This window comes from Pollachius pollachius (assembly GCF_949987615.1).
Source record: "Pollachius pollachius genome assembly, chromosome: 1".
In the NCBI taxonomy this organism is placed as follows: domain Eukaryota; kingdom Metazoa; phylum Chordata; class Actinopteri; order Gadiformes; family Gadidae; genus Pollachius; species Pollachius pollachius.
In genome coordinates this window covers 42,450,849-42,477,178 of record NC_136934.1, presented here as the reverse complement: position 1 = coordinate 42,477,178, position 26,330 = coordinate 42,450,849, and the positions used below count along the sequence as shown (strand labels likewise).

Below are 26,330 nucleotides of genomic sequence, written 5' to 3'. Positions count from 1 at the left end.
TGCTCCAGGGACCATCCACATCCATTTTCCCTAACCCTGTTTAAAATATGTGAATTTTAAGTCAAGGCTACAATTTTTCCAGCAATTTGAATGATGCAATCATCCTGAAAGATTTGGTACTTATTGGCTACTTGGGAATGGTGTGAAACCTACTACAGGGTTTTCTTTTAAGATATGAGGTTCAGTGGTGATCATTTCAATTTAGCCTGTAGCTTAAGCAAACAAAACAATAATGCAATGCAAATGGTGAATTCTAGCTGTTAGATAAATCTCAGCTCTAACCAACCGGGGCAAATCCTTGAGGGAGGAACGAATGCAGGCACTGTTATGATACAATTGCGTAATTAGGCAAGATGGAACTAAAAGAAAACATAGGGTCCAGTACTTAAACCTTGTTTGTTTTCTATCCTATGATGCCCTCTTAATGCCTGATTAACCACAGTTTTATGTTTGAAATTTTCTTTGTTCCATCACAGAATTTACCTTTCACTCTATCTTTTAAGATAGCGGATTTCTTTAAAGGCCTAACCTCTGTCCTTGCTCATCGGTTTACCCTCCTGAGGCCAGATGTCTGGACTCAGGGTAACCGTACCTGGAGCTAAGAGGCTGGTTGGTGTTGGCAACACGTAGCAGTGCATCCATAATGGAACCCCCAGCTGGGTTCCTTCCTCCCGGCTCTCTTAGTGGGCTGGCGCAGCCTTCTGAGATAGACCACAACACTGTGTCCAGCTGATACAGATTTGCCATATAAAAATGTCCTGCATTCTCCTTAATGGAGTTATGAAAGCGCCTGATCAATCCTCGTAATTTTTAAACAATTGTTTTTATTTTCATTTCTTCCTCACCATTGGTACCATCGCCATTGGTAATACAATTTCAACCTTGTGCATTAGGTAGAATGTGTGTTCACAGGCAAAAGGTAATTATATCACACATTTTTGGATCACGTATAGGCTTGTACCATGCGTACATAATCCTACAGATCTTGTCATCAATCCTTTATTTAACCAGGTAGAAATTCATTGAGATTAAAATCTCTTTTACGAGAATGACCTGGCCAGGAAGGCAGGACCATGATAAAATAAACACAATCAACAGTCACATAAATTTTCACAAACCACACTCAGCACCAGTCAATGTACATTACAAGATTAGGGACACGACTATGTATGGAGAAAAAAAAAAAAGAAAGAAAAAAAATGCAGTTGCATTTTCTAAGAGTACTTTAGCATCGCTTTGAATTCTTCTAAGGTAACCAGCTGTGACAGCTTCAGGTCCTTTTGTACAGTTTTCCAGGCAGAGGGCGCCTTTTTCCCTAACTCAGTTCTAGCCCAGGGTTACAACACATCTCTAGAGCGCAAACCTTAATTACCTTTGTTTGCAGACATGTATACACATAAATAGGAGGGCACCAGTCCAATGAGACACTTATAAATAAAAAACAACCAGTGTGAGAGTTGTGGCATCATGGGATTTGTGATTAGGGACTAATACATGTAAGCAATTTAAACTGTTCTGCAGACACGTGTATACACCTTATGTGTTTGAATGGCAAATACAGGTATTTTGTTAGAAATAAAGATTGAGATTAAAAGGCACCTATGTTCCCCTTATAACTAGTTATTTGTGCAATCATAAGAATTTTTTGTTAGTTTTGTTTTTGTATCTATAACCTTGGAGATAGGGAAGCAACACGCTATGTAAGACACAGCAACATATTAGCTGCAGGGAGGAAGGTAAAAAGTGAATTTATATTGATCTGTCCTGACCTCTGGAATAGAACAGAAGACAGCTAGAAGTGAGTTTATTAGATTACTAGCGATCTTTGGTGACAACCTGCCCTCGCACCCAGAGTCACAGGAAGATAGAAAAAAAAGACACTGAAGGTGATGTAGCAAGATGTTCAGCTCAACAGTGCCCCCTAACGGGGAAAAGTAATAGAAAGAGAAAAGATAATATCATGGCAGAATCATTTGCTGTAGCTGTTAACCTCGGTTTGAGTAAGAGTTTGTTGGGCGTTGGGGTTCATTGAAAACATTAAATTATTAAGCATCATAACCTTGAACTATATGCATAACCTAATAACATTCCAAGTATAGCCTGAAATATATCCTACATTGTAAACACTTTTACAATTTGTATGGATCTGGAAAGTGGGGATGTGGGGATTATACTGTTGTTACATATGACTGAATTAATCAATTGTAACAACAATTTTACTATTAAAAACGACTAAACAATAATACAGATAGTTCTGCGGTGCATAACTCGACATTGCAGAGTACACACAAAGCTAAAATATCCTTCAAACACAACAGCCTACAAAATTAATTCAGAAATTAGGATAGTAATTCAAATCTATATTTTATCTTGTTAAACAGTCAATGGTCGAATTGTTAACTGAATTGTTTGAAATGCATTCAAAGGAGAAACGACCAGACGTAGTGTTTCTGAATCAACAGTCACTCATTCTAACCAAGAACAGCGCTGTTATGTTCAGTACCATTGAGAAAACCTTTTTGCTCGTCCATTGGCTGGACGTTTTTGTGACGCATTTTTCTACCCAATCGGATCAATGTTGTTATCCCGGCTTATGTCGCGGGAACTGAAACTATACACACATTTTACAATAATGCGCTATTGAGCCTTCTTTTCTAATGAATTGGCGAGTTTTGTTTTCGTGCAACATAACCCGAATTACATCCAACTACTGATGATAATCCTCTGGTCGATCCTGGTCGACTAGTGACTGTGACTGGCGAGGTAGCTAGGTGAGTTAACGTTACCCACTGAGTCTGCTAGGTGATCAGCCAACATGAGGAACGCTGTTGAGTTTAAAAACAACCAGTTCACCACAGACTTCAGTTAGTGTCTGACTATTGTGTAGAGCTGTGTTCTGCTGGAGGAGAAACAACACTAGCTCTGATTAACTACTCTGCGATATCAGAAGCCTACATGTTTTGACCACTTCTTTAACCGATCTCCGATAACTTAATGTAACCTTGACTCCATTCACTAACGTTACATTTACCATCATGTGCTGATGTAAAGTTATTAGTTGATTGTTACATATACTGAATGTCTCCAAAGTAAACCTGGTCTCCCAATTATGGTGGGCTATTATGTAGAATTCAATCACCCTTACCACAATAACGTTACTACAAACCGATGTTGTCTACATAAGCTTGGTCCCTCAGGCAGCAGACAGATGGCGTCTCATCGAATGACCAATGAGGAGCTTGACGAACAGTTTGAACAGTTCTTGAAGGAGGTAAACACAACAGGCTAATAAACAGTTTAGCCTTCAGATGAAGGCTATTACAACTCTTCGCCAGAGTAGGTGTGCTGTTGCTTCCGTTAATATTATCTGGCAAAAACCAAACCAAACAAAACATCTGAAAGTATGGCATTGTACAATTGTTAAGTCCTTTATTTGGTAATGTTTTTATTTGATTTTAATTAAACTGTTGATTTACATGCTACCATTGTCTGTCCATTATGGCACCCATTGGACAGACATTATGGCCCCATCTACCTATAGTATGGCCTCCATAACCATCCCTGGAAAGGGGCGTTCCATCATCATATGGTGATCATGGTAGTTTTACCTTGCTCATTATGGTAGCTAGGGTTAGCTCGAATAAAATGGCTCATGTGCATCCCTTTAAGACTGAATAAGGGCTTTACCAATATAATTTACTACACTATTTAGGCAGCCATCTTACACCAGATGCCGTGAATCAGTCTTTTTCAGATGAATCTGGAGATTTGGGTGGATCTGCTAAGAGGACCAGTGTTCTGGATAGCCTGGGGAAGACCAGTAGCCAGAGGCCAGCCAAGAAAGCTGCCATTAGCTCCCGGCCGTGGTGGCAAGATGAGGACTATGATGATAACGCTGGAGGAACTGGGAGAGGTAATCCTTAAAAAGTCCAGTTATACGTTTTGAGTAAGTCAATCAAACCCAACAGTTACTGGATTTCCCCATCCACCAGATGGTGACATTTTGTCATATCAGTCACTATCATGCATTTTATTATTGAATCATATACTTTTTATTTTTACAGCATTTGGTCACAGCTCTCATTGTTGATTATCTTGTTAGGACACTTTTGAAAAAGTTTCTCTTTGCTCCCATGATTTATGTTGCATCTAAACCTTTATCAGAAGGTTTGTGAAACCTTCCTCCAACCTTTAAAACCCACTCTCAATTCTCGCTCTCATCACTTTATAAGTTTAAGATTTACACCCTGCCTCAATAGCATCAATTTACTGAACGAGTGACGTCAGAAATTTCATTTATGGCTCACGCTCTTCCTCCTTTGCTTCTCCGTGGTTGTGCTCGCTACTGACTTTTCTTTCATCTTCCTTCCCAGAAAATAAATCTGGCAAGGGTAGATTTATAAAGGTCAAAAAGCCAGGGGCTGAATACACTGAGGATGACGACAAGCCTGGCCTACCGCCACAGGGTATATGACCTTAGTTTAGAGAGTAATTGGTACATAAACCTCCCAATAGAGTAGAACCCTAAAAAATAAATACAACTAAAACAAATAGTGTTGCGGTCTGCATCCCACCTGATAATATGCATTAGGAATCGTTGGTCTTAAACAGAAATACCCTTATTTGTCAATACCCCTGTCCTAGTGATCAAGTGTTTTCCAACTTGTTTTCACCGGCTTTTCTTCTCCATTCCTTTTGCACACTTTCCCCTGAACTCCTCGGACAGCGGCCAGCCCAGAGCCCCCTTATAAGCCCATCCCCAAACCACGCATCACCAAAGCTGTAATGCATAAACTCAAGCAGGAGGCTCCTCAAAGGGAGTCCTGGCGTTCAGACGGAGACTCCAGATCTGGTAGTCAGGGGAGCGTCATACAAACAAGAAGCTCCCATAGCCCACCAGGAGATGCCTCTCCCAATAAGATGAGCTCTTGCGATGAAACGCTACCGGACAGGGAAAGCGAATCCCAATGCAGCGATGAAGATGGTAACCGATAGCCTCACAAGCGTCCCCTTTTATTCGATTAGGCCAGTAGAACCAGCACCCCAGCATCCCCTTTTATTAGATTAGCCCAGTAGAACCAGACCCCACTTTTATTAGATTAGACCAGTAGAGGAGTACCTTTCTGTTGTCTCTTAAGCAATGTCACCAGTTGAGTATCAACATTATTATGGAAATGACTTGAATCAAGACCTTTCCAACTTTTTCCTCTTCTTTGACACCGTTTACGAACTACAGCTTTTATGAATATACATTTTACCAGCTTTTAATTTGTGTCCTGATTTATCTCCACAGTAGTAAGTAGTCACCTTCGTTCTTTGTTGGCTCTGGCTAGGACTCAACACAGAAATAACTCATCTTTCACTCATTTTTCGTGTTGTTAATCCCCAGCTGTCTCCAAATACAAATCTCAGCCATTACTATGGTCTTCTGAAGTATGTCTCTTTTGTTCCGGAGAACTAGGGTCATCCAGGAGATCATTCCAGAAGTCTTCCAGGAAATCCCAGCCAATCAGAGAGGAGGAGGAAGAAGAGTTTCTAGGTCAAATGGCCTTCACCGACGAGGAGCGCCAACAAGGTGTGCCCAGCAGGGTTAGACAAGAGCCTGAGGGTGAGTGATGACTACATAAGTTTTTTTTATAATTTGTTTTAAAGAGAAAATATGGTGGTCAGTATTTCTACATAGCCTGTTCTTTGTTTTAAAGTACCAATTACCACTTCACCTAGATGCATTCAGAACAGATTTCCCTATTGTAGCAAATTTGAAAGACCTTCAACAATCCACTTCAAATACTTCTTATTCATATTCTTCAAATTAACGGCCTCAGCAATAATGCAAGAATCCATGCAACACTGTATGGTACTCCTTCAGATTCCCCTAATTCAATAGCCTGGTAACAGATCAAATAAGTAGGCATTTGGTTCCTTGTTAGATATTTAACAATCCACTCCTTGATCATTGTCTACCTTGTCTTTTCACATATTCAGCCTTATGTTATTGGCTTCATAATCCTAAAATTGATATTGTCAGATCAGTCACCAGTAAGGATGCCGACGCTGCACAGCTGTACCGATTTCCCAAAACAAAGTCTGAAAATACAAAGTATCTTTATTAATGAAACAAGTTTCCAAATATCATCTGAAGTACTTAAAGTCCTCAAGGAATAAAACAGTTGCGGGGGGAAAGAGATGCCTTTAAAGAAACGGTGGAGCGACCCAGGGACAAGTCTGGTTTGGGTTTAAGATTAAGGATGGTAACTATTATTGGTGTTTGGTTAAGTTTAGGCATTAAAGATTGTTCAGGTATTAGGAAAGAGTTTAGGTATTAGAGATGTTTAGTTAGATGGTTAAGTTTAGGAACTAGGCTAGGTTTGGGCCTTTGAGATGTTTAGATGGTCAAGTTCAGGTACTAGGTTAAGGTAAGAGTTTAGGCAGTTGAGATCTTCAGTTAGATGGTCAAGTTTGGGTATTAGGTTAGGTTGAGGTAAGAGTTTAGGCATTTGAGATCTTTAGTTAGATTGATAAGTTTGGGCATAAGGTTGGCTTTGTTTTGTTGGACAAGTTACTTTAGGCATTTTATATGATTCAATTTAGGACTAGGATTAGAAAGAAAGATTGTTAAGGTCAGGTTTGCTCCAGCTTTGTCCCTTTAGTCGCTCCCTTAGAAAGAGCGTTCCGAGGTAACTAGGTTAGAAATACAATAGTTGGGGACACAGAAATACAATTTATAAATCATTCATCTAAAGATGCTTTTCCTCCACATGGTGTGAATTACAGTACTTTGTTTTAAAAGTTAAAAACGTTAAAGTGGTAACAGTATGGTGTGTAGGAGGCAGCTCAGAGTGGTTATGTCTGGTGTAGATTGGATTGTAGGTGTAGCCAGGGATCCTCAAGTTGGATGGGGAGTAGGCCACTGTTGTAGATCAACTGTTCGGTCATCGTACTCTGAAATAAATTGAAGGCAAAAAGTAAAGTCAGTCTCACATTGTGCTGGCCGATTTAGAAGACATTTTGATCACCAAACGTGAAGGCCAATCAAAGACTCCTAAATGCAGCAACACCACCATCTGGTGTCAAACATAGGTCATTACATTCAGTAATTTAGGTTGGATTTTATATTGATTAACAGTAGAGAAAAGGATTCAAGTCATTACGGCAACATCAAGTCAGTGCTGGATTAACATGTATCATAAATAAATGTATATGTATAATTGATACCAGTCAGTTGAGCTATTCCCAGAGAGTCTTCAACCTTTTTATGAAAATTGGGAGGATTATGTTATTGCCCTTTGGTCCATTTAAGAATGAAGTAACCATTTATCAAAGTTCTCACCTGGGTCTCTGCAGCATGGCAACTGCACAGCCATCTGCTCTTCCATTGTCACCTTGTTGATCCTAAGTGGAAATTAGTCATAGCAAGAAGGGTAAAAAATATACACCAAGGGTAGATATAAAAATTATACAAAGGATGGAAGCAAGCACTGTGTAACCGGGAAGGGCGATTATTCATTTTTACAATTCTTAGGCATTAGCCCATATCAGTTTGACTAAGCGTGTGCTTGACTAAGCACACACTATGAGAGCATTTTTTGAGATAGTATCGATTGAATAATTGTATACATTGTCCCAACCAAGTGTAAATGTATCGAACAGTGGCATTGTCAAGATGCACTGAAAGATTCCAGAAATGTTAGTGTTGGGTCTGACACGTTGCAACATGACATTGGGGATACGGTACCGCTGCTGGAAGTTGATAACCCTAGCATCTTAACAGGTCATCCGTTTCAAATCTAAAACCGCTGTACATTTATGTAGCTTCTCTGGAATAAATGAGGGGGGCGGGGTTGTAGTCACCTGAGCAGCGCTCTTCAGCACCATTGACTTTTATTCTGGTGGACCACAAACCCATCTACAATTCACTGATAATCCAAGCTACTGGGTCCTAGATTTTTTTAGATGATCAGATTTACTTTATTGAACATTTTAAATCGGTCTGAAGAATTCACCTTTCCTGGACGAGGAGCTAGTTGGTCTTGACACCTCCTGCTGACCGCCACCACAAGGCCTCCAACTACATCGCCTCAGTCCCTTCGGAAACACGTGTGATCCATTTGCACACTGGACATTTGTTTCCTCCTCATTGATGCAGTCCAACACCTCACTCAGATGTCAATAGTGTATTTTACAGCAAACTGTGGTGTTTTGATTGAACTAATTACAATAGTCATTACTCCCAACCCCAAAAGCCAGCCACATGTAATGTACATCCTGCCTAGTCCTAGTGGCTGAGAATGCTTTAACAGCCAGGCAGAATGAACACATCTGTATGGATTACTTTACAGATGTATGATGAGTTGCTGATCATGTCATTCTAAACAATTCAAGCAAGCCATCAATATGTGTATTCTATCGTCTTACCCTTCCGCATCTGTAGAGCTGCACCATTCTTGGTCTTCCCTCCGCCTACAGCTTCAAGCGCCAGTCCTGAATTTGACAAACACTGTAGAACACTGATCTTGAAATTCAATGTTTAGGGGCCAACCCTGCCCCTGAACAAATATCCCAAGACATGTTTTGCATGGTCCACTGTTCTTAAATAATTTTGGAATACTTAAATTCCTTGGAAATAAGTAATATGAAAGGCAGCATAAGGCACATCTAGCAAGATGGTTCTGGTACAGTGAGAACCTGATGTTTTTAAATGTCTTTTTAGAGCAAACAATTGAACTCAAGTAAATTGCCATAGAAAGTGATAAACCTTACTTGCCTCCATTGCTGATGTTCATACATATCTTTGCATGGTCTTTGAAATTTGACAATATATTGAAATATAAAATTTGTCAAAGATTTAAATTTGCAGTACTACGAATCTGAATTTGCCAGTGAAGTCGTTTAGGGTTGCCAACCTGATTTCTAAAAAGACAGTCAATGTACATTTTTATAAATATGCAAAGTTCAAAGAATTGATGCGCTGGAAATACACCAACCATGGCTGTAACGCTGCAAACAGATTGAGGAAGCGATACCAAACTATGGGTGCAACGCTCCCAACAACGTTGCGTTGGAGCAAACTGCCATCCAAGCTACATTTGGGACATTTTGCAGATGCTTTTATCCAATTTAAGAATTGATTAAGTATTCAGTACATTTGTCATAAGAAGTGAAACAATACATCGCTGTCGGTACAGTAAAGATGTTCATAGAACCAAGTGCAAGTATTAACAATCGCTGGGCAAACCCCCCCGTGTACAGCAGTGATAGCTAGCTAATGCAGATGCTACACAATTAAGTACTATCAATAAAAACATACAGGCTAGCTACCAGGTGAAACGCTCCCAACACAGTTGCGTTGGAGCAAACTACCTTCCAAGCTACCAGGTGCAACCTTCCCAACACCTTTGCATTTACTGTACGTCAGTACATTTACATTAGTGATGGGTCGTTCGCGACCGAATCAGTTCGAATGAACGAATCTTTAACAAGAACGAACCAAACTGATTCTTCGTCGTTCGTTCTCAGACTCGACTCCTCATAGACCCACTAGTCGCTGACTCGCTGTTCGTTCACTGACTGAGTGGTAAAGAGGGAAGAGGCTTAGTGAGCAAACATACGATAATACGAGTCAATATCAGTGAAATGGTAAATGCATTGTCTTTCTACTTTCTGTGTCATGCCAGATTAATCAAATGTTTGAATGTCTCGTCACTGTTCTTTTATGGTTCGTTCTCCACCCGGGACCCCCACCATCATTGCTAAATCAAGTCTATTATCTTGCTGATATGTTAAACATCCATTAATCAACTACACCCCCCATCCCGCTGCATTTGGTTCAAGTTGTAATGTTGTGTTGATTGATGACCGACTTCCACGATCGTTTGAGAACGAGAACGAGGGAGGAGCCGAGTTTGACTGACTCTTCTTGGGTAACTGACCGACGCGAACTGAATCAAGGAAAATAATCATTGAATCCATCACTAGTTGACATGCACCGCTTACAGCCAAAGTTGGACAATGCTCGCCAATTGGACACCTGTAATTGTCAGAGTACACATGGCGGTGAGAAAAATCGATTCATTGGCCGAAGCATGTCATACCCCGGTAGGTGGCTTTGTACCCATTTCAAATTTTTAACCAATCAGTTTCTAGTTTTCCTCCCATCCATGAACTGTAAAATGTGCATGTCTTTTAACTGGTACAGCATGAAGCGAGTTTCCTTGTCAAATCTCCAGTTTGCGCAGAACGCATAATACGATTGAATATGCACAATTAATGAGATCAATCAAATAATCTAGAGGTCTTAATCCTACTATGTGAAACCCGATCAGGTCCAATTTTAGTTGCGTTTAGATGGATCGAACCAAAAAGGACACCACAAAGCATACAGGAACAGCACTGCACATATTTCAGATCATATAGCACAAAATAAACACATTGCAAAGAATTAAAATCGTAGTGCATAGAATTGAAAAATAAAAAATCGTATAGCGCATAGAATTGAAAATAATTAAAAATCGTATTGCATAGAATAAAACGACATTGCAAAGAATTAAAAATCGTATTGCACAGAATAAAACCACATTAAAGTCATCAAGCAGCAGTACAACTTCAGCTTGAGTCAGTTTGCAAGTATGGAAAGTTGTAAAAAGGAAAGATACAAAAAAGGGAGAATGTTGAGTACTGTGTTCATGTGTAAATCATCATCTAATCCATCTCCTAAATTCAAACCTACCAAGCCAAAAACCAACAATTGAAACCAAACCATAACATGCCCGCAGTCATTCGTCTAGTAAAGTCAGTCTGACAGCTTTTCAAACACAAAGTGTCCAGTGGGGTTACGGGTGGAAGGAAAACAAAACACTTCCCATTGTGGAAGTTTGAGGTCACAATTTCACACACTCGCCCTAATTTCGGTTTGCCAGACATCCGTTCTGGGGTTTTCGTTCGCATTTCAAGTTCAATGTGGATTCCTGAGGGTGGTGAATCATCTGCAGCAGGTGCTGTGCCACCGAATTGTGAAATGTAGAATTGCACCGATGTCATTTCCACTAGGGATGTTCTGCAGTCCATTGGTGCTGTGAAACAAAAAAGCATTTGGCGAAAATAGTTGCATTCGCCAATTGGTCTACTTACCATTTAACTTGTTTGCTTTCAACAATTCCAATTTTGCCCAAACGTTGAACATTTCCAATAGTTGCAGGTGTTCTTCCATTTTGCGTCCAGTTTCCAGAGCATACCCTTCCCAGTGTTCAGACAGGTCGTCAGTGTTGTAGCGGTCCGCAGCGTTAGTAAAGTCAGTCGTTCAGTCGTCCCCCGTTAGGCCTCATACAAACACGTGCACCACTGCACTCAAAAACATTCTACAACACTGCACTAAACTAACAATGAGCAAAACCAAGCAGACGAGCGGTAGAATCCAGGTTACGTTTAGGGGAAAGAATAGTGACGTGTGTGCGGTGGACAAATCCACAAGTTCTGAAGCCAGCAGCCAACGCAACCAAACAACATCAACCAGCTCATGAAATAACAAACGATGGGTGACTCACTGCGGGGTTCCTCGTTGAAGCTCCCCCGTTGGTGGCCACGTTGTCCGGATTGTTCAGTCAAAAGCGAACAAAAAACAAACAAGCAACCGCGGGACCTTTTTAATTCGCTTTTTGTTTGGGAGCAACCCAAAATAATGCATTGCCGCACGTGCGGGGCGACACGGGTGAACTCAATTAAGAGCTAATAAGAACGAGAACGGGATTGGCTGTGGCTAGCGAGAAGCTCGAGCCGAGAAAGAGTTTCCCTCCGTATCGAACGAAGCATATGAAATACCTGTATAGAATAAAAGTGATCAAATATTAATGTACCTTTTCTATTTTGTATTTGGGTCGCATCATAATAGGTATAATCTAGGCATTTGGAAATGTGAATATTGCCATTATTGATGTCTACTGTTTGGTCCTGTCGGGCCCTCATTTCCCTAACCTATGACACCTTTTTCTAACGAGATAAGCGGCCTCCGAAATTTATCGACCCAAACCCGGGATATATATCATTTAAGAATTGAAATGTGAAATAACAATTTGAACATATTACGACTGATAACAGGGCTAATGCAATCAGATCTGATGTGATTGCATTTGCGCTAATGCAATCAGTCTAAATTGTAATGGAGTATGTAACGTGTGTGTGTGTGTGTGTGTGTGTGTGTGTGTGTGTGTGTGTGTGTGTGTGTGTGTGTGTGTGTGTCTGTGCCTGTGCGTGTGTGTGTGTGTGTGTGTGTGTGTGTGTCTGTGCGTGTGTGTGTCGGTCCAGACTCAATGCTGGCATCGCGGCCTGACCTGACCCCGGGAGGGCCGGGCTTGGAGACCCTGGAGGAGGAGGAAGAGAAGGCCCGCTTCTTTGCACAGCTGGAGGCGGGGGCCTCCTCCACCCTGGACTACTCCCAGCTCAACAGAGACCTGGACTCCCCGAGATCCACCCCCGCCCAGAGCCTTAGGTACGCACATTCACGCACGCACACACAAAGAAATACACTCAAAAGGCACACAGTAAAACACATCCTTACACACCCCAAGGCTGCAAAGACACACACATACACACAAACACACACCTTGCCGATCAAACAGATGCTGCTGCCATTTTTACTGTCTCTGTTGTGCATTCAAAGATGTGAGGGCTGTCTTCTTTCCGGGGCCTCTAAAGTTAGCGTCGGTGTGCTCTTCCTAGGAAACCAGAGGAGGCTGAGGAGGATCAAAAGCAAGCTACTGAAGGGATCTCTCAAGGTAAAAAGAAAAAACGGGCCTGCACTGAATTTACATTCAAATCCCGGTTCTCCCCATGAACACGTTTGAACCTTGTGAACGGTGTCTTCTGTCCTTCAGCGTGTGCAGACTCCCCTGACTACAGTGATAACTTTGAAGAAGACGAGAGAGAGAAGGAGCCTCCAGAGAAGGTGTGTTAGGGAGCAGCTGTGCCTGGGAGGATATTCCGTGCCATTTGACTGTACTTTGATATGTCCTATGTATCCCACTGATGTGGTAGCCTGATCATTTATTTATTTATCTTTATTTTCCTTCAGATGCCACCAATATCTTCCTTGGATGCCAAAGGTAAAGAAAGATTCCTTGGCGTTAGTTCTGTATGAATCGATGTCTTATTCTAAGTCTGAATAGCCTAACTAGAGACACTCCCATAACATTCTGGATGAGAGAATCTCATTAGGTTGGGTTTTACTTACCTTCAGGAAATTACTATCTCTCTCTTTCAGGATCTCTCTACGATTCGCTTGACTCGAACGACAGAAGGGCCCCGTCCACCCAGCTACGAGGGAAGGACCCGGCCTTCTCGGCGGACAAAGGTAACTCCTGCTTCTACTAACACACCACGAAGCAACCTTCACTCAAGTGGCTTCATAAAAGCATTGGCTGAATTAAGTTCAATACAACCTACTGTCTCTCTCTCTCGCTCTCTCTCTCTCTCTCTCTCTCTCTCGATCTCTCTCTCTCTCTCTCAGGTCAGTCCTATGGACAGAGCTGTGGTAGTGAGATGGAGGCTCTCCAAGAGGCCTACAGACAGATAAGCGATGCTCCGGGCGTCACGGAGGATAGGGTAGACGGCCGGCGCAGCAGACCCTCTCCCTCTGCCTCCCCCCTGGAACAGTCCCGGGGAGACCTCCTCCCCGCCTCTACCAACGGGTCGGGTGAGGGGTTCGAAAATAAAACAACCCAAGGGGCCTTGAATGATTGTTATTTTGTATGTCGTGCTATATTTCATGTTAGCCATGTACGAGTAGAGGCATGATTTGTCTAGCACTACGGTGCACTAAATTGGCTGGACTTGTTTTCATGCAATGCTTAAAGTTTCTGTGGACCCTCTAAATGAGGGAAAGGGTAAGATACAAGGGTTTGCATACACATACGTACATTTCACTTTGAAAGAATCTGGTAGGCCTACAAGGAATCAGGGAAGAGATCCTGTGAGTCACCTATTTCGTTTGCATTTCAGAGCTGCCCACTGCTGAAGAGCTGATGAGGCCCATCCGACCGGAGACAAGCGACTACATCCGAGGCTTCACCCTCCAGCCCAGCAGGTGACAATGACCACACAGCTGGCTCCAGATCTCCTCCGAATGCTATTTAGTTCAACATCTTGATTGTGTCAGGGTCTTCTAATCCATCTAACCATGAAAGGCTCTGAGGCTTGTATCATGTGAGGGCTGTTTGTTTTGGATCATAAGTGTTCCTGTGGGCTGTTCCCGTTGTACACAGCCGCTCAGGGACGGCCCTGGACCTGAGGCCTGGCAGCGCTGAGCCGAGGCACGTGGGCGTGAAGTCGGGCCCTGTGGCAGAGCCGTGGCGAGACAGGGGGTCCTCCGGCTCTCTGTCCCCGGACACCCCTCTCCGCAGGCAGCCGCTGAGCATCAGAGAGGAGGTGGAGAGGCTGATGGAAGACCAGGACCGGGAACACCACAGCCGGAGTCCCATCCCATCCACACAGGCCAGCAGAGCTAAGCAGGTGAGGGTTCTCAGAGTCTCTTTCTAAAGGTACCATGAACACGCTTATGAACGAACCAGATGCCGTGCACAACATGGCGTGACTTACATGCTAATACCTGGTGATTATTATGCATTGCTTAACTATACTGAAAATCTTGTATCTTGACAATCAAGTATGTGCAAGCATGTCCAATTGCACTCACAGAAGAAAGCCTCACAAATGCAAATTAAGTCGGATTAGTTTGTTCTTTTTTGATACATTGCTGTTGAAAGTTATCCATCGTATTATTTCCTCACAATAATAACCCCAACGTATCCATTTGTAAACACTTCTTCGGTCCTCTCAGAGGCCCCGTGGTGGCACCGCCGGCCGGCCCTCTCTGTCGTCCCCCAGGAAGTCAACGGTGACCTCCGCTCTGCGGGGTCCCAAGGCCAAGGAGGAGGGCCGCTCCGCCATGGCCTGCAGGTTCTCCAGAACCAACAGGCCCACGGTCAAGGGGAAAGCGTCTCCGCCTCCCACCCTGAGGAAGCCGGTCGCTCGGGTGCAACACAGCCCCCCGCCAATCAAGGGAATCCCTGAAAGTAAACTCTCAATGTTAAAACAAGCACCCAGCCTTGCTGTCTTTGTATCTACCACCTGTCTTTTAGACACTGTTACCCGTGTGCTTGCAGACGCAGGTCTTCAGGCGAGCGACGACCTGGTCGCGTCCGTCCAGTCCTTCGCTGCCTTCCTCCAACAGCAGGTCGGCCCCGCTGGTCCGCAGGTCGCAACGGCTACCTGGGATGTCAACGCTCCCAGAGACGTGGCCACAGGAGTCAAGGGGCTTTCAGAGAGCAATGTAACCATCTGTCTGGGTTTAGCCTTGGTCTCTTGTTTCTTCATAATAGCACTGAAAGCGCTTGAATTTTATGTGATCTAATGATTGCACTTTTTGGGTTATGCCTTTGTCGTTGAGTGCACTTATTGTCGGTTGCCTCGGACAAAAGTGGCAGAATAAATAATGTAAAAAATCTATGTTACCTCTGCTGGCACAGAGGATGTGAGTGGTGACTTAAAGGAGCTGAAGGTTAGATTCAAGAACTCTAATTTAAAAGGCAAAATGCCACATTCTTACAGAGTGAAATGCTCTGGGACTGAAATGAAATGACTGAGGGCTCAGTGAAATGAATGAGCCCTCCTCATTATGAGACAATTTTAGATTGAAGACGGCTCTTTGCTCATTTTCAACCAATAAGGGCATCTCTTCCCTAATTGGTTCAGGGAATCCCTCTTCCCTGCTAATTGCATCTCTTCTCAATGGCTATAAAACACAGAGAGAAAGGGCGCAGAGATTGAGATTACATTTTTGGTAGGTTGTTTATTTTCAAAATCTTTAACTCTTCCACTCTTTTATACTCTCTTTAAAGGTTGAGGAGGGCTCTATGGTCAAGGGACTGGCCCACAAGGAAGCAGACCACCTGTCCCACAAGCAGATAGACCATCCTTCCCAGAAGGAGATAGACCTTGCCCAGAGGGAGAGACACCTGGCCCAGAGGGAGAGAGACTTGGCCCAGAAGGAGAGAGACCTTCACCTGAGACTGGAGGAGGTGGAGATGCAGCACAGGGAAGAGCTTGGTGCTGTCAAACAGGAGAACTACGTTCTGCAGAGCAAGGTAATGAGTAAGCACACCAGCACAGATATGTACACATGTATGACTGCAGGGAGAAACCGAATGTGAACTCAGAGACCAGGATGACCTCATGTGGGCAAAGCTGCTCTTGACTTACCATTGCTGAACCTCTGGTCTAGCTGCGCAAGGCCGAGTCCAGCCAGGGGGGCCAGCGGTGGGGCGAGGCTGCAGACCCGATGACCATGGACAGGCTCCAACTCCTGGAGAAGGAAGTGCAGCAGCAAGAGACCATCATCCAGGGGTACCACAAGGTGAACTCCTGTCTGGAGGCTCATAAAGGGACTCTTATTTTCCTCTTATTTTCATACTGTAGGCGCAGCAAAATGTAACTGATATTATATATCGTTTTTCCCAGGAAAACGAGAAGCTTTGCTGGGAGATGAAGGCCCAGCAGACTAGGAGTAAAGCCACAGAAGAGGCCATGTTTGCTGAGAACCAGAGGTTACTGAATGAGCTACGGCTTGCAAAGTGAGTTCACATGGAGGGCACGCGGTATAAGCGCACGAGTGCTCATGTTGATGATGGACCCCCCCCCCCCCCCAAAAAAAGACTTTTAATCCAAACTTCAAATGCATCGATTTTTTTTAATAACCTTCCAGAGAGCATCTGAAGAACATCCCAGGGACGCCACCGAATGCCTGCCCAATGGAGCACACCCAGCGCATCACAGAACTTCTGACTCACATGGAGGTTATTCAGGTGCGCAGCAACACAAACCCTCCACCCAACTGCAGCTCCACTGCCATACAACACACACACAACAATAGTTGTGTGTGTGCTATGTATACGTGCAAGCGTGTGTTTATGTGTGTATGTGCGTCCACGCGTGTATTTGCATGTGTGTGTGTGTGTGTGTGTGTGTGTGCGTGCGTGCGTGCCTGTGGATATGCGTGTGTGTGTGTGTGTGTGTGTGTGCGTGTGTATGGGCGCATGCGTTTGTGTTTATGCAGAAGAGCGAGGCCAAGTGGTCGGAGGAGAGCCGCAGCCTGCGGCAGCAGAAGCAGGGCCTGGAGGTGGACCTCCAGCTGATGAAGAAGGAGAGAGACCTGCTGAAGGCCCAGGTTCTCTCATCCTCAGGTGCGGCTTCACACTAAACGCATGAAACAAACACAGGGCGCGGTCCAAAACTTCAGTATACCCCCAAAGAGATAGGCAGTAGCAGGGAGTGGTCAAGCAGGAGGACAGTAAGCAGTTTTTTGAACGCACCCCAAAACACGACATTCAGGCTTTCTTTATGGGCAGATGTCTTATTACTGAATATTGGAATGCATCAATAGAGTAGTTTAAACTCTACACTTTACAAATACTGAATGTTGCCAACAGTAAGGTAAAACCTACGCTAAAGCGGATTAAAGAAGCTATTAGCTGTCATAATGAAGCCATATGATGATTGACTTATGTACATGCCAAGTACCACCCATCTGCAAATTGTCAGTGAAAAACGATTGGCTTTCAGACACGAGGAAATTTAAGCAAAATTATGTAACCATGCCGGTGAAGGTCAAGTTTTCAAAGGAGTTTTAAAGTTTGGTTAATACCAGAGTGAAGATCTTGATGAAACACTTCAAAATACCTATTAATAATAGAGAGAAGGCACTGCACTTATATGATGTTCACCTGAGAAGCCTTTGTAAAAGCATGTCTTGGTTCACAGTAGAACATTCGAGCATGTGGAGACTTAGCAGTAAAATAGGTCACCATTATAGAACGTCCTTAAGTTTTCAAGTTTTAATTGTGTAGGACGGGACAGTGAGTCACTTTTCGCTGTGAGTCTTCAACTGCGTCCATACTGAGCAGAATATTCCCCTTTCAAGGTTACATTCTGTAAGCTTGGCCAGGGGAAGAGATACAAATAGCTGTCAGCTGGATATCCAAGCATCTTCTAAGACTATGGTTGAAGCATTTCTTGCATTATTGTACAAAGACTTCAGAGGTCTCCTCACCTCCCCAGTTTCGAGATCATGGGCTGATACACACTGACTTGATCCGCCCCCTCACAAAGCCTGGACAGGATGGAGATGAAAGGGATTTTTTAAACACAGATAAGAACAAATGTCGGCTAAAATTGGAGCCCGGAGTTGATGTGTTTTTACTGCCTATCTCACCAACCACCACAGCTGCACTGTGTACTTGCTTAAATCTGTTGACTTAATCTCAGTAAGCAATCCATTACTCCATTAGGTATGTCTTTAATTAGAAGCCATCCGTTTACTCCATTAGGTATGTCTTTAATTAGAAGCCATTTCGTTTTTTTTTTCTTTCATCAGCTTTGTTTTAGTTCAACGTGTATGAATGGCTCTTACAAGAATTTTTTGTGTCATAATTGATATTATATATATATATATATTAGAGTTTTCCCTATATGCATTCAGCAGCGGCGCACCGCTACTGCTGGATTGTCAGTGCCTCTACAAAAAATAAAGTTTCCACCAAGTTCAAGGCACATTTGCACAATGATCTGGTCCCAGCAGATACCTTGACTCTGTTGGTTGTTATGTCATATTTGGAACCTCAATCTGTACATGTTTCCCAAAAAAACATCACCAGAAGTAACCATTTAAAGGGTTATTTTTCAAAATTTTCTTCAGGGGGGGGGGGCATGCCCCCCGAACCCCCATAGCGTTGGCTAGGTTACCAACTCACAGCACCACTGCTACAAAAGAATCTAGGGGAAACACTGTTGAGTATAAGGTTTTTTTGTTTTTCTATTGGTAAACAATCACAATGGGCTTTACAATGAAATCAATACAAGACAAACAAGGACAAGTGAAGATAACTGGGCTAAATGAGCAAATTAATCTATATATACTTCTCTGCTCGCTGTAAGGTTGTTGTTGTTTTTAATCTTTAGCCAAAGTGCACAGCAGTACGTGCTTCCAAGCAATCTTCGGCAAAGTCGACTTCTTGATTGTGTGTGCATTTGTGTGTGTCTGTTTGTGTGGATATATTTGTGTGTGTTTATGCGCGTGTGTTTTCTTGTGTGTGTGTGTGTGTGTGCATGCATGTGTGTGTGTGTACGGTATGTATGTTTGCGTGTGTTTGTGTGTGTGTGTGTGTGTGTGGGTGTGTGTACGGTATGTATGTGTGTGTGGGTGGTTGTGTGTGTGTGTGTACGGTATGTATGTTTGCGTGTGTTTGTGTGTGTGTGTGTGTGTGTACGCTTGCGCGTGTGTGTGTGTGTGCGTCGTCCTGCCCACCAGGTGACCCCGGCGCTGTGCTGGGCGTGCGGGAGGGTGGCCACAGAGAGGAGGTGGCCGCGCTGCAGAAGAAGCTCCACTGGTACGCTGAGAACCAGCAGCTCCTGGACCGCGACGCCGCCCGGCTGAGGGCCGCCAGTGACGAGACCCGGCAGCTCAAGGAGCAGGTGGGCCGGAGGGCGGCGGTGGGGTGATGGGGCCAGGATTAAAGTCTGCTTGGTCTGTATTGGGATGTATTGGGCTGGTATTGGCTTGCTATTGGGCTGGTATTGGGCTGGTCTTTTGTTGCCATTGGGCTGGTCTTTTGTTGCCATTGGGCTGGTATTGGGCTGGTATTGGCTTGGTATTGGGCTGGTATTGGGCAGGTCTTTTGTTGCCATTGGGCTGGTCTTTTGTTGCCATTGGGCAGGTCTTTTGTTGCCATTGGGCTGGTCTTTTGTTGCCATTGGGCTGGTCTTTTGTTGCCATTAAGCTGGTCTTTTGTTGCCATTGGGCTGGTCTTTTGTTGCCATTGGGCTGGTATTGGGCTGGTATTGGGTTGCTATTGGGCTGGTATTTTGTTGCCATTGAGATGGTCTTGGGCTGGTATTGGTTAACATGGTTACTGGGGACTGGGTGAGGGCGTATAGTTACTCAGTCTATTTCCAGACACACTCTACCCACACTGTGGGTAGTCAACCCTACCCACACTGTGGGTAGTCAATCAACCCGGGGTTCTAACCACCACAGAGAGGCGATTAGATTCTGAAAGGCTTTCTGATATTGAGCACTGCTGCCATATTACAGTACATCAGTGCAAGCCTTGAGGAAGTTATTTTTCACCTCTGTAGGGAGCTTCCATGGAGTTGTGCTAGGAAACTGCTTGTGTGCTGAGGTGAATAAAACACGAATATGTTACGACGCTGAAAACTGTTTAAAGGGCCCTCTTCAATCTGTTTAAAACACATATGATTTTGGATTATTGCAAATGCTATTCTCTACAGCTTTTGCTGTAATTTTATTTTTTTATATCGATGCCAAAACCTTTGTGGATTCAAAATGAATGGGAAGAAGTTCAGTAAAGATTTTGTTGCTGGTGTTGCCCGTAGTGAGACACAAGACAAATCCTATAAAAACAGAACGGTTAACAATGTTTCTTGTTTTTTGTGCCACTCTAGTTAGAAAACCTTAAGATAGAGGTGAGGAAAAGCAGCTGTCAGCAACACATCAAGGCCAAGGAGAAGACCGGAGATGCTAAAAAGATCCAGGGCTTGGAGCGACAGGTAAATCAACAAAAAACATTTAGTATAGGGTGAGCGAACCCTTTTTGTCTGAGAAGACTAAGAGGTCGGGGAGGTGTTATCTCCATGGTCACTGCAACTTTGTGTTAGTGTTTTTAGCGTCGCTGAGTGACAGGGTCATAAATAGCAATCTTGTATCTGAAGTGCACCACACACCGTGGCATTATCCTACAAGTGTCAGAGTAGCTTAATTAACCTTCTCTGACCTAGCTATCAACAAAAACTACTCCCCAGATTGAGTTGACATTGAAGTGCCTCCAAAGGGCACTGAGAACTTCACGAAAAGTTCGGAGCAGCATGGAGCGTTTGCTTTTCTGCATCATGCCATTGTTGCATTAACGTTGACTCAATAGCATAGGTTACTAAGTTTAAGATCATAGAAAACATACTAAGATGTTGAAAAAAACACCAACAACAGGATGTCGGGTTCACTGGGCCTTAAAACAACCTAAGCCCCATTAGTGACCCCTTCTTTTACCCATCCCTTTGTGTTTGTGATCCACCCCCCCCCCCCCCCCCACCAGGTCAAGGTACTGGAGGACCTCCTGCGACGGCGCCAGCCCAACTCCCTCCCCGCCATGATCTACGCCGCCGCCTCAGCGAGCGGCCTGGGCGGCGAAGACCCCACGACGACCGCCACGCCCACTCAGGTCACCGGCCTATTGGAGCGCAAGGTGGAGCGTCTGGAGGCGGAGCTGGACGGCCATAAGGAGGAGGCCAAGCGGGGCCTGCGAGCCGTGGAGCAACAGTTCCAGAGGATCAAGGTACGGTCTGGGACGCCAATCCAATAGGATACGTGTGCTGTTGGGTTCAAAGGACCAGAAAAGGAGTTGTAACCATGGGTCTGGGGCAGATCATAATGAGATGTCTTTATCATCCATTATGTTTATTATTGTTGGAAACACGTGCATGGGATAAAGGTGGTGAAAAGTGAATTATTTAAGGTGTAGTTGTTGCATTGGACGGAAAGAAAATAAGACACTTTCTGAAGACCAATATAATTAATTACATTTGTGTGTGTGTGTGTGTGTGTGTGTGTGTGTGTTCCAGCTCAACTATGAGCAGCAGATCTCCGAGCTGGAGCAGAAGCTGGTCCAGAGACAGAACCCGGAGGGCGCGGCCCCCCCGCCCTGCCCCCCCTCAGGGGGCAGCGAGCAGCAGAGTGTGACAGAGGCGCAGCACAGCGTGGAGCTGGCCCTGCAGGAACAGATCCAGTCCCTCCAACAGCAGCTCTCCAGAAAGGTACTCCACACACCTGCCTCAAACGTCCCCCCCAACCCCGGGTCTGAAGCGACACATCCAGTGCCGTCATGCTCAGCACTGAGCCAAACGCGTTCGTTCTAGTCCACATTTTGTCACTTCTATTAAATACGCACCTATCTGTGCAACCTCACTGCTCAGGTTCTTCCCACAGCCACGTGTGCTTCCAAGAGATCCAACCAATGCTCTTGGGTGAAAACCTTCTCCCGGCAGGCCCCGCCCCCGGAGCCAGAGCGCGCCCGGCGCAGCCCGTCCCGCCACCAGGCCCAGAGCGAGGCGGCCTTCGGGGCCCGCATCGAGCGGCTCACCCAGGAGCTGGCGGCCAAGACCCGCTCGGTGCAGGAGCTGAGCCGCACCGTGGAGCGCCTGCAGAGGGAGAGGAAGGGCCTGCTGTCGGGCACCTGGTCCCGAGAGGCGCGCCCGGCCAACGCCGCCGCCAGGCCCAGGGCCGCGGCGTCCGGCGATGCCCGGGCAGGCGGGGGCAGCGTAGGCGGAGGGGGAGACGAGGCGGGAGGGCGGGAGGACGAGGAGGAGAGGTTCCCGGCCGCGCAGTACGAGAAGGCGTACCGGCCCGACGCCTTCGCCGGCAGCCACATCACGGAGGTGCTGGAGGAGAACCAGGCCCTGCGAGAGCAGCTGGGGAGGCTGGAGGAGCGGCCCGACGCAGGGGAGCCACACGGAGCCCTGGCCCAGGCCCGGGAGGAGCTCTGCAGGCAAGCGCCCGACCTGGGCTTCTTCCGCCAGGGCCCAGTTTTTCAAAAGGAATCCAGTGAGATTTCGGATCACGGATTGGATCAAATCTTGGAAATGGGTATTTCAAAGCAAAAGAGGGATTCCGAACTAAGGTCAGATCGTGTAATCCGATCCTACATTTGATCTGGATCAAACGTGCCCTTTGGGTTTTTCAAAACTCGATTTGGGATCTATTTGATCCAAAAAAACAGGATTATCCTGATCCCATCCGAAGGGTGGATTCAGTTGGTTATCCTGAAATTTGGTATTTGGATCACAGTGATCAAATCCAATGTTCCTGGCATGAAAATAAGATGGATCAGGTGATCCTGGATAGAAAAAGATGTGATCTCCAAATCCGGATCAATTTGATCCAGATTACATTTTCTTAAAAACTGGGCCCGAAGATATCACTTTGTATCTGTCAGCTAGTACAAGCAAGTTTAGTTCAATGTCCACGTCTTTATGTGTAATCGAGTCAAAATGAATGCAAAGACACAAAGCTCTCTAAGCTCTCATCAGGACAGATATTTAACGTCTTGGTCAGTGGCTGTATTGCCCACTTTGACACCCAGGATGTCCATCAGTGGGAATCTGCCTTTTTCTTTTCCATCCAAACATGGTAAAACACAAGCGCTATTTATTGTGCCCAGACACAGAGAAAATAACCAAATGATAGAATCTCTTCCAACACATTTTTAAAGGCCTACACTTTGACTCTGTATGTTCCCAGGCTGAAGGAGAGCACAGCGGAGCAGCTCTCCTCCCTGGTGGCTCTGCAGCGTCTGGAGATGGACCAGCTCCGGGCCGGCCACGCCCAGGACCACTCCTCGTCCAGGGTGGCCCAGCTCTCCAACAGGCTCAACACCCAGGAGGTACGGCCAGGCCGCAGCATGGCTGATCCTGGCACTTGACCATGTAGCGGCATGCTTGGGTCCACTGGTGTTTTTGTGTTGATGATTTCTTTCCATTTGCTCTGTGTGTAGATCGTGGTGCAGCATTTGAAAGAGCAGTTGAAAGACTTTAAGGCAACCAAGGACGCACTGGCCGTGTCCAAAATACGAGAGGAAACGCTGCAAACTCAGGTAGGCAGGTGTATTATTACATCATATAGCACCCAGCGGCAGTGCATGTGGTAGTAGAAAAGAGTTCTGAATGCCAAGAACCTTTACCAAGACCTCCAGTTGATTGAGCTCTGGGTTTATGCACTCAGTTCAGCAAAGGAATGACGTCTTGCATCACTTGCCATTGGTCATCCATTGCCAAGGCACTGTGTAGATGTTTGACCTCCAGACGCATCAGAGCACTGAGGGCTTTGACTCCAATATTCAGTCTGCCAACTAGTTTCCCACACAGTTTAATGGCCATCATCTCTAATATCTAAAAATATAATATTCCTAAAAACTCCTGGTCACCATTGGTTGCATTTACAGACATTTTCCCAGCGCAATTTCCTCACTGCCAGATGATGTATGGCTTTGGCAATTCTAACAGATAACACTCAAATTAAAGCCGTTCGATCGAACCTGCATGCGTGTTAAACCTGTCCTTCCCATACACCCCACTGGCTAGCTAACCAGGCTGCTGGAAGAGCTGAGGCAGGCCAGAGAGGCCCACAGCCCCGAGCTGAGGCACCTCCACAGCCTGGAGGCCAAGATTTGCAGCATGGAGCTCAGACACACCCAGCGGGAGGACCAGCTGAAGCAGGTATACTGCATCAGGGCCCCCCATTTGCTCCCCTTAAACAGAGTAAGAACCTCCTGAAAACATCTGAGAGTTCAGAGCCCGCAGGGGTGGCTTGTTTGATTGATTGAAGGCACGTTAGGTTTTATCTTTGCTAGAGTGTGCAGGAGAGTGCTGTGTGTGTGTGTGTGCGCGTGTGTGTGTGTGAAAAGTTGACGCATTAAATATAAAGCACTTTAGGTGTCTGCTGTGGCGAGAAAAACATTTTATAAATGCAGTACTTGGAGATATTAATAGGAAATGCCCTTCAGTGGGTTTTTTCTCACTCTGTCTCTCTCTCTCTCTCTCTCCCTCTCTCTCCTCCTCAATCCCTGCAGCTCATATGCCAGACCAGGCAGGTGGTGGAGTCGGAGCAGCACTCGGAGGTGGAGCGCTGGAAAGGTCTGGCCCAGGGGAGGAGCAGGGAGGTGGAGGCCTTCCGCCTGGAGCTGGACTCCATCCTGGACATCCTGCGGGAGCTGCGCAGACAAGGGGTGGTGTTCCCCAGCCCAGAATCCCACCTCCACACCCCCTTCACCTGGAAGAGCTGATGACTCACACACATACAGAGCCACGCATTTCACAAATCGCATTCATGGTTGTTACAGTTTCACAAAGACAAAAATCCTACCGAGGTCATAACCACATTTATCCCTTAACAGCAGTAAGAGTGCCTGTGTGTGTGATTCATGATTTTACAATCATGGATGAGTTTTATGACTCATACAACTTTGAAACGTCCTTCATCTGTGTGTGTGTCTGTGTGTGTGTGTGTGCGCCTGCCTTTGTGTCTCTGGAACATTTTCTAATATTTCATGACATCATTACAAATTGAAGTGTATCAAATACCTTATATTTATTTTATTTACTGAAACGCCAATAAAATATGTCCTTCAAATCGTGTTTTTTATTGCAGTGCATATTCTGTTGCCTTGTTTACAGTGCTCATATGAACTACCTTGGAGCGTCATGTTTTGTAGAGTAGTGTGTGTCGTCCGTCCGTCGTCATCGTCCCCCCCCCCCGTCCCCCCCGCGCTAAAAGTGTCTCCTCGCAAACGCGCGCCTATCCATCATGTGCGTGTATCCTAGTAGCAGCAGCCTAGGGAAGGGGTGTCGGGATTATAACGATGCATTGGCATCCGCTCGCTTCTCATGCTTTCCATAAATCCCCTCACTCGACTCCATTTCCGTGAACTGGCTGGACTTGTTTTGGTTTTCCAGTCTTTGTAAGGATGAGTGACTCTAAGCGTTTGAACGGGACCGTAAGATCGCTGGACCCGGGCTACGAGTGGAGGTATGAGTACTACGACTACGAGGATCCTGTGTCTTTTGAAGGGCTTGCAGCGCATCGGTGTAAGTAGGAACCAAGGATCCGGTTTGGTGCGCGCTGGAGCTTTGTGCTTGTTTTAACACACGATGCTGATTTAATGTTTAATGCATTTCATCTTGGGTGGGATCACTAGTGTGTGTCGGAAAACTTTGGTTGTTTGAGCAGTTTATTTCAGGGGGGTTTTAGGCAGACTCCCTTATGGAGGCTTTCCCTCAATGAGGGAGCCTGCATTCAGCAGGCTTCATGATCAAGCTCCTCGCTTAGACCTACTCCTCTATGTAACAGAACTTCTAACTCTTTGGATGTTATATGTTCTTATAATAATAGAGACAATAAACATTCAATTAAGCAACTGATTTTTGTCGCAAACTACATTAAACTATTAGCAGACAATTTTGTCCAAAGCAACTTAAAATAAGTGCATGCATTTCACAATGAAGATATACCCCAAAAAGTGAAAGTATTATAAAAAAAAACACATAAAATAAGCAAACGGCGTTTAGTGCATATTGAAAAACAATATAGGCCTATATATATATATATATATATATATATATATATATATATATATATATATTACTAGGTATATGTTCAGTTGAGAAGGAGTTTATCCTCACATTTCGGTCTACTATAGCCTACATTAGATAACAGGGCTATA

The 26,330-nt window shown here is 44.9% G+C and overlaps 1 protein-coding gene across 2 annotated transcripts; it reads left to right on the top strand.

Moving 5' to 3' along the window:
* The first annotated feature begins 2,627 nt into the window (after positions 1 to 2,627).
* cep162 (centrosomal protein 162) lies at positions 2,628 to 25,195 on the top strand. Of its 2 annotated transcripts, XM_079752088.1 has the most exons (28): positions 2,628 to 2,771; positions 3,185 to 3,271; positions 3,745 to 3,913; positions 5,462 to 5,608; positions 12,298 to 12,481; positions 12,712 to 12,767; positions 12,867 to 12,937; positions 13,064 to 13,094; positions 13,253 to 13,342; positions 13,499 to 13,684; positions 13,990 to 14,074; positions 14,253 to 14,499; positions 14,828 to 15,062; positions 15,153 to 15,319; positions 15,888 to 16,133; positions 16,271 to 16,402; positions 16,507 to 16,619; positions 16,751 to 16,850; positions 17,102 to 17,228; positions 19,352 to 19,515; positions 20,506 to 20,610; positions 21,153 to 21,392; positions 21,679 to 21,870; positions 22,102 to 22,601; positions 23,354 to 23,495; positions 23,607 to 23,705; positions 24,193 to 24,327; positions 24,681 to 25,195. In XM_079752088.1, exons 2-28 carry the CDS (start codon positions 3,209 to 3,211, stop codon positions 24,891 to 24,893), a joined length of 4,239 nt encoding a protein of 1,412 aa, XP_079608214.1. In that variant the 5' UTR covers positions 2,628 to 2,771; positions 3,185 to 3,208; the 3' UTR covers positions 24,894 to 25,195. The 2 variants fall into 2 exon arrangements, with proteins under 2 accessions (XP_079608214.1, XP_079608213.1); XM_079752087.1 differs by having other exon boundaries at positions 14,828 to 15,319.
* The last annotated feature ends 1,135 nt before the right edge of the window (positions 25,196 to 26,330 follow it).

Bases quoted from the DNA above. Each gene is read 5' to 3' on its own strand.
- cep162 (XM_079752087.1), top strand. From the start codon at position 3,209: ATGGCGTCTCATCGAATGACCAATGAGGAGCTTGACGAACAGTTTGAA. The intron at 13,685-13,989 runs GTGAGGGGTTCG...TTTGCATTTCAG, and splicing joins CGCCTCTACCAACGGGTCGG to AGCTGCCCACTGCTGAAGAG. The intron at 21,393-21,678 runs GTACGGTCTGGG...TGTGTGTTCCAG, and splicing joins AACAGTTCCAGAGGATCAAG to CTCAACTATGAGCAGCAGAT.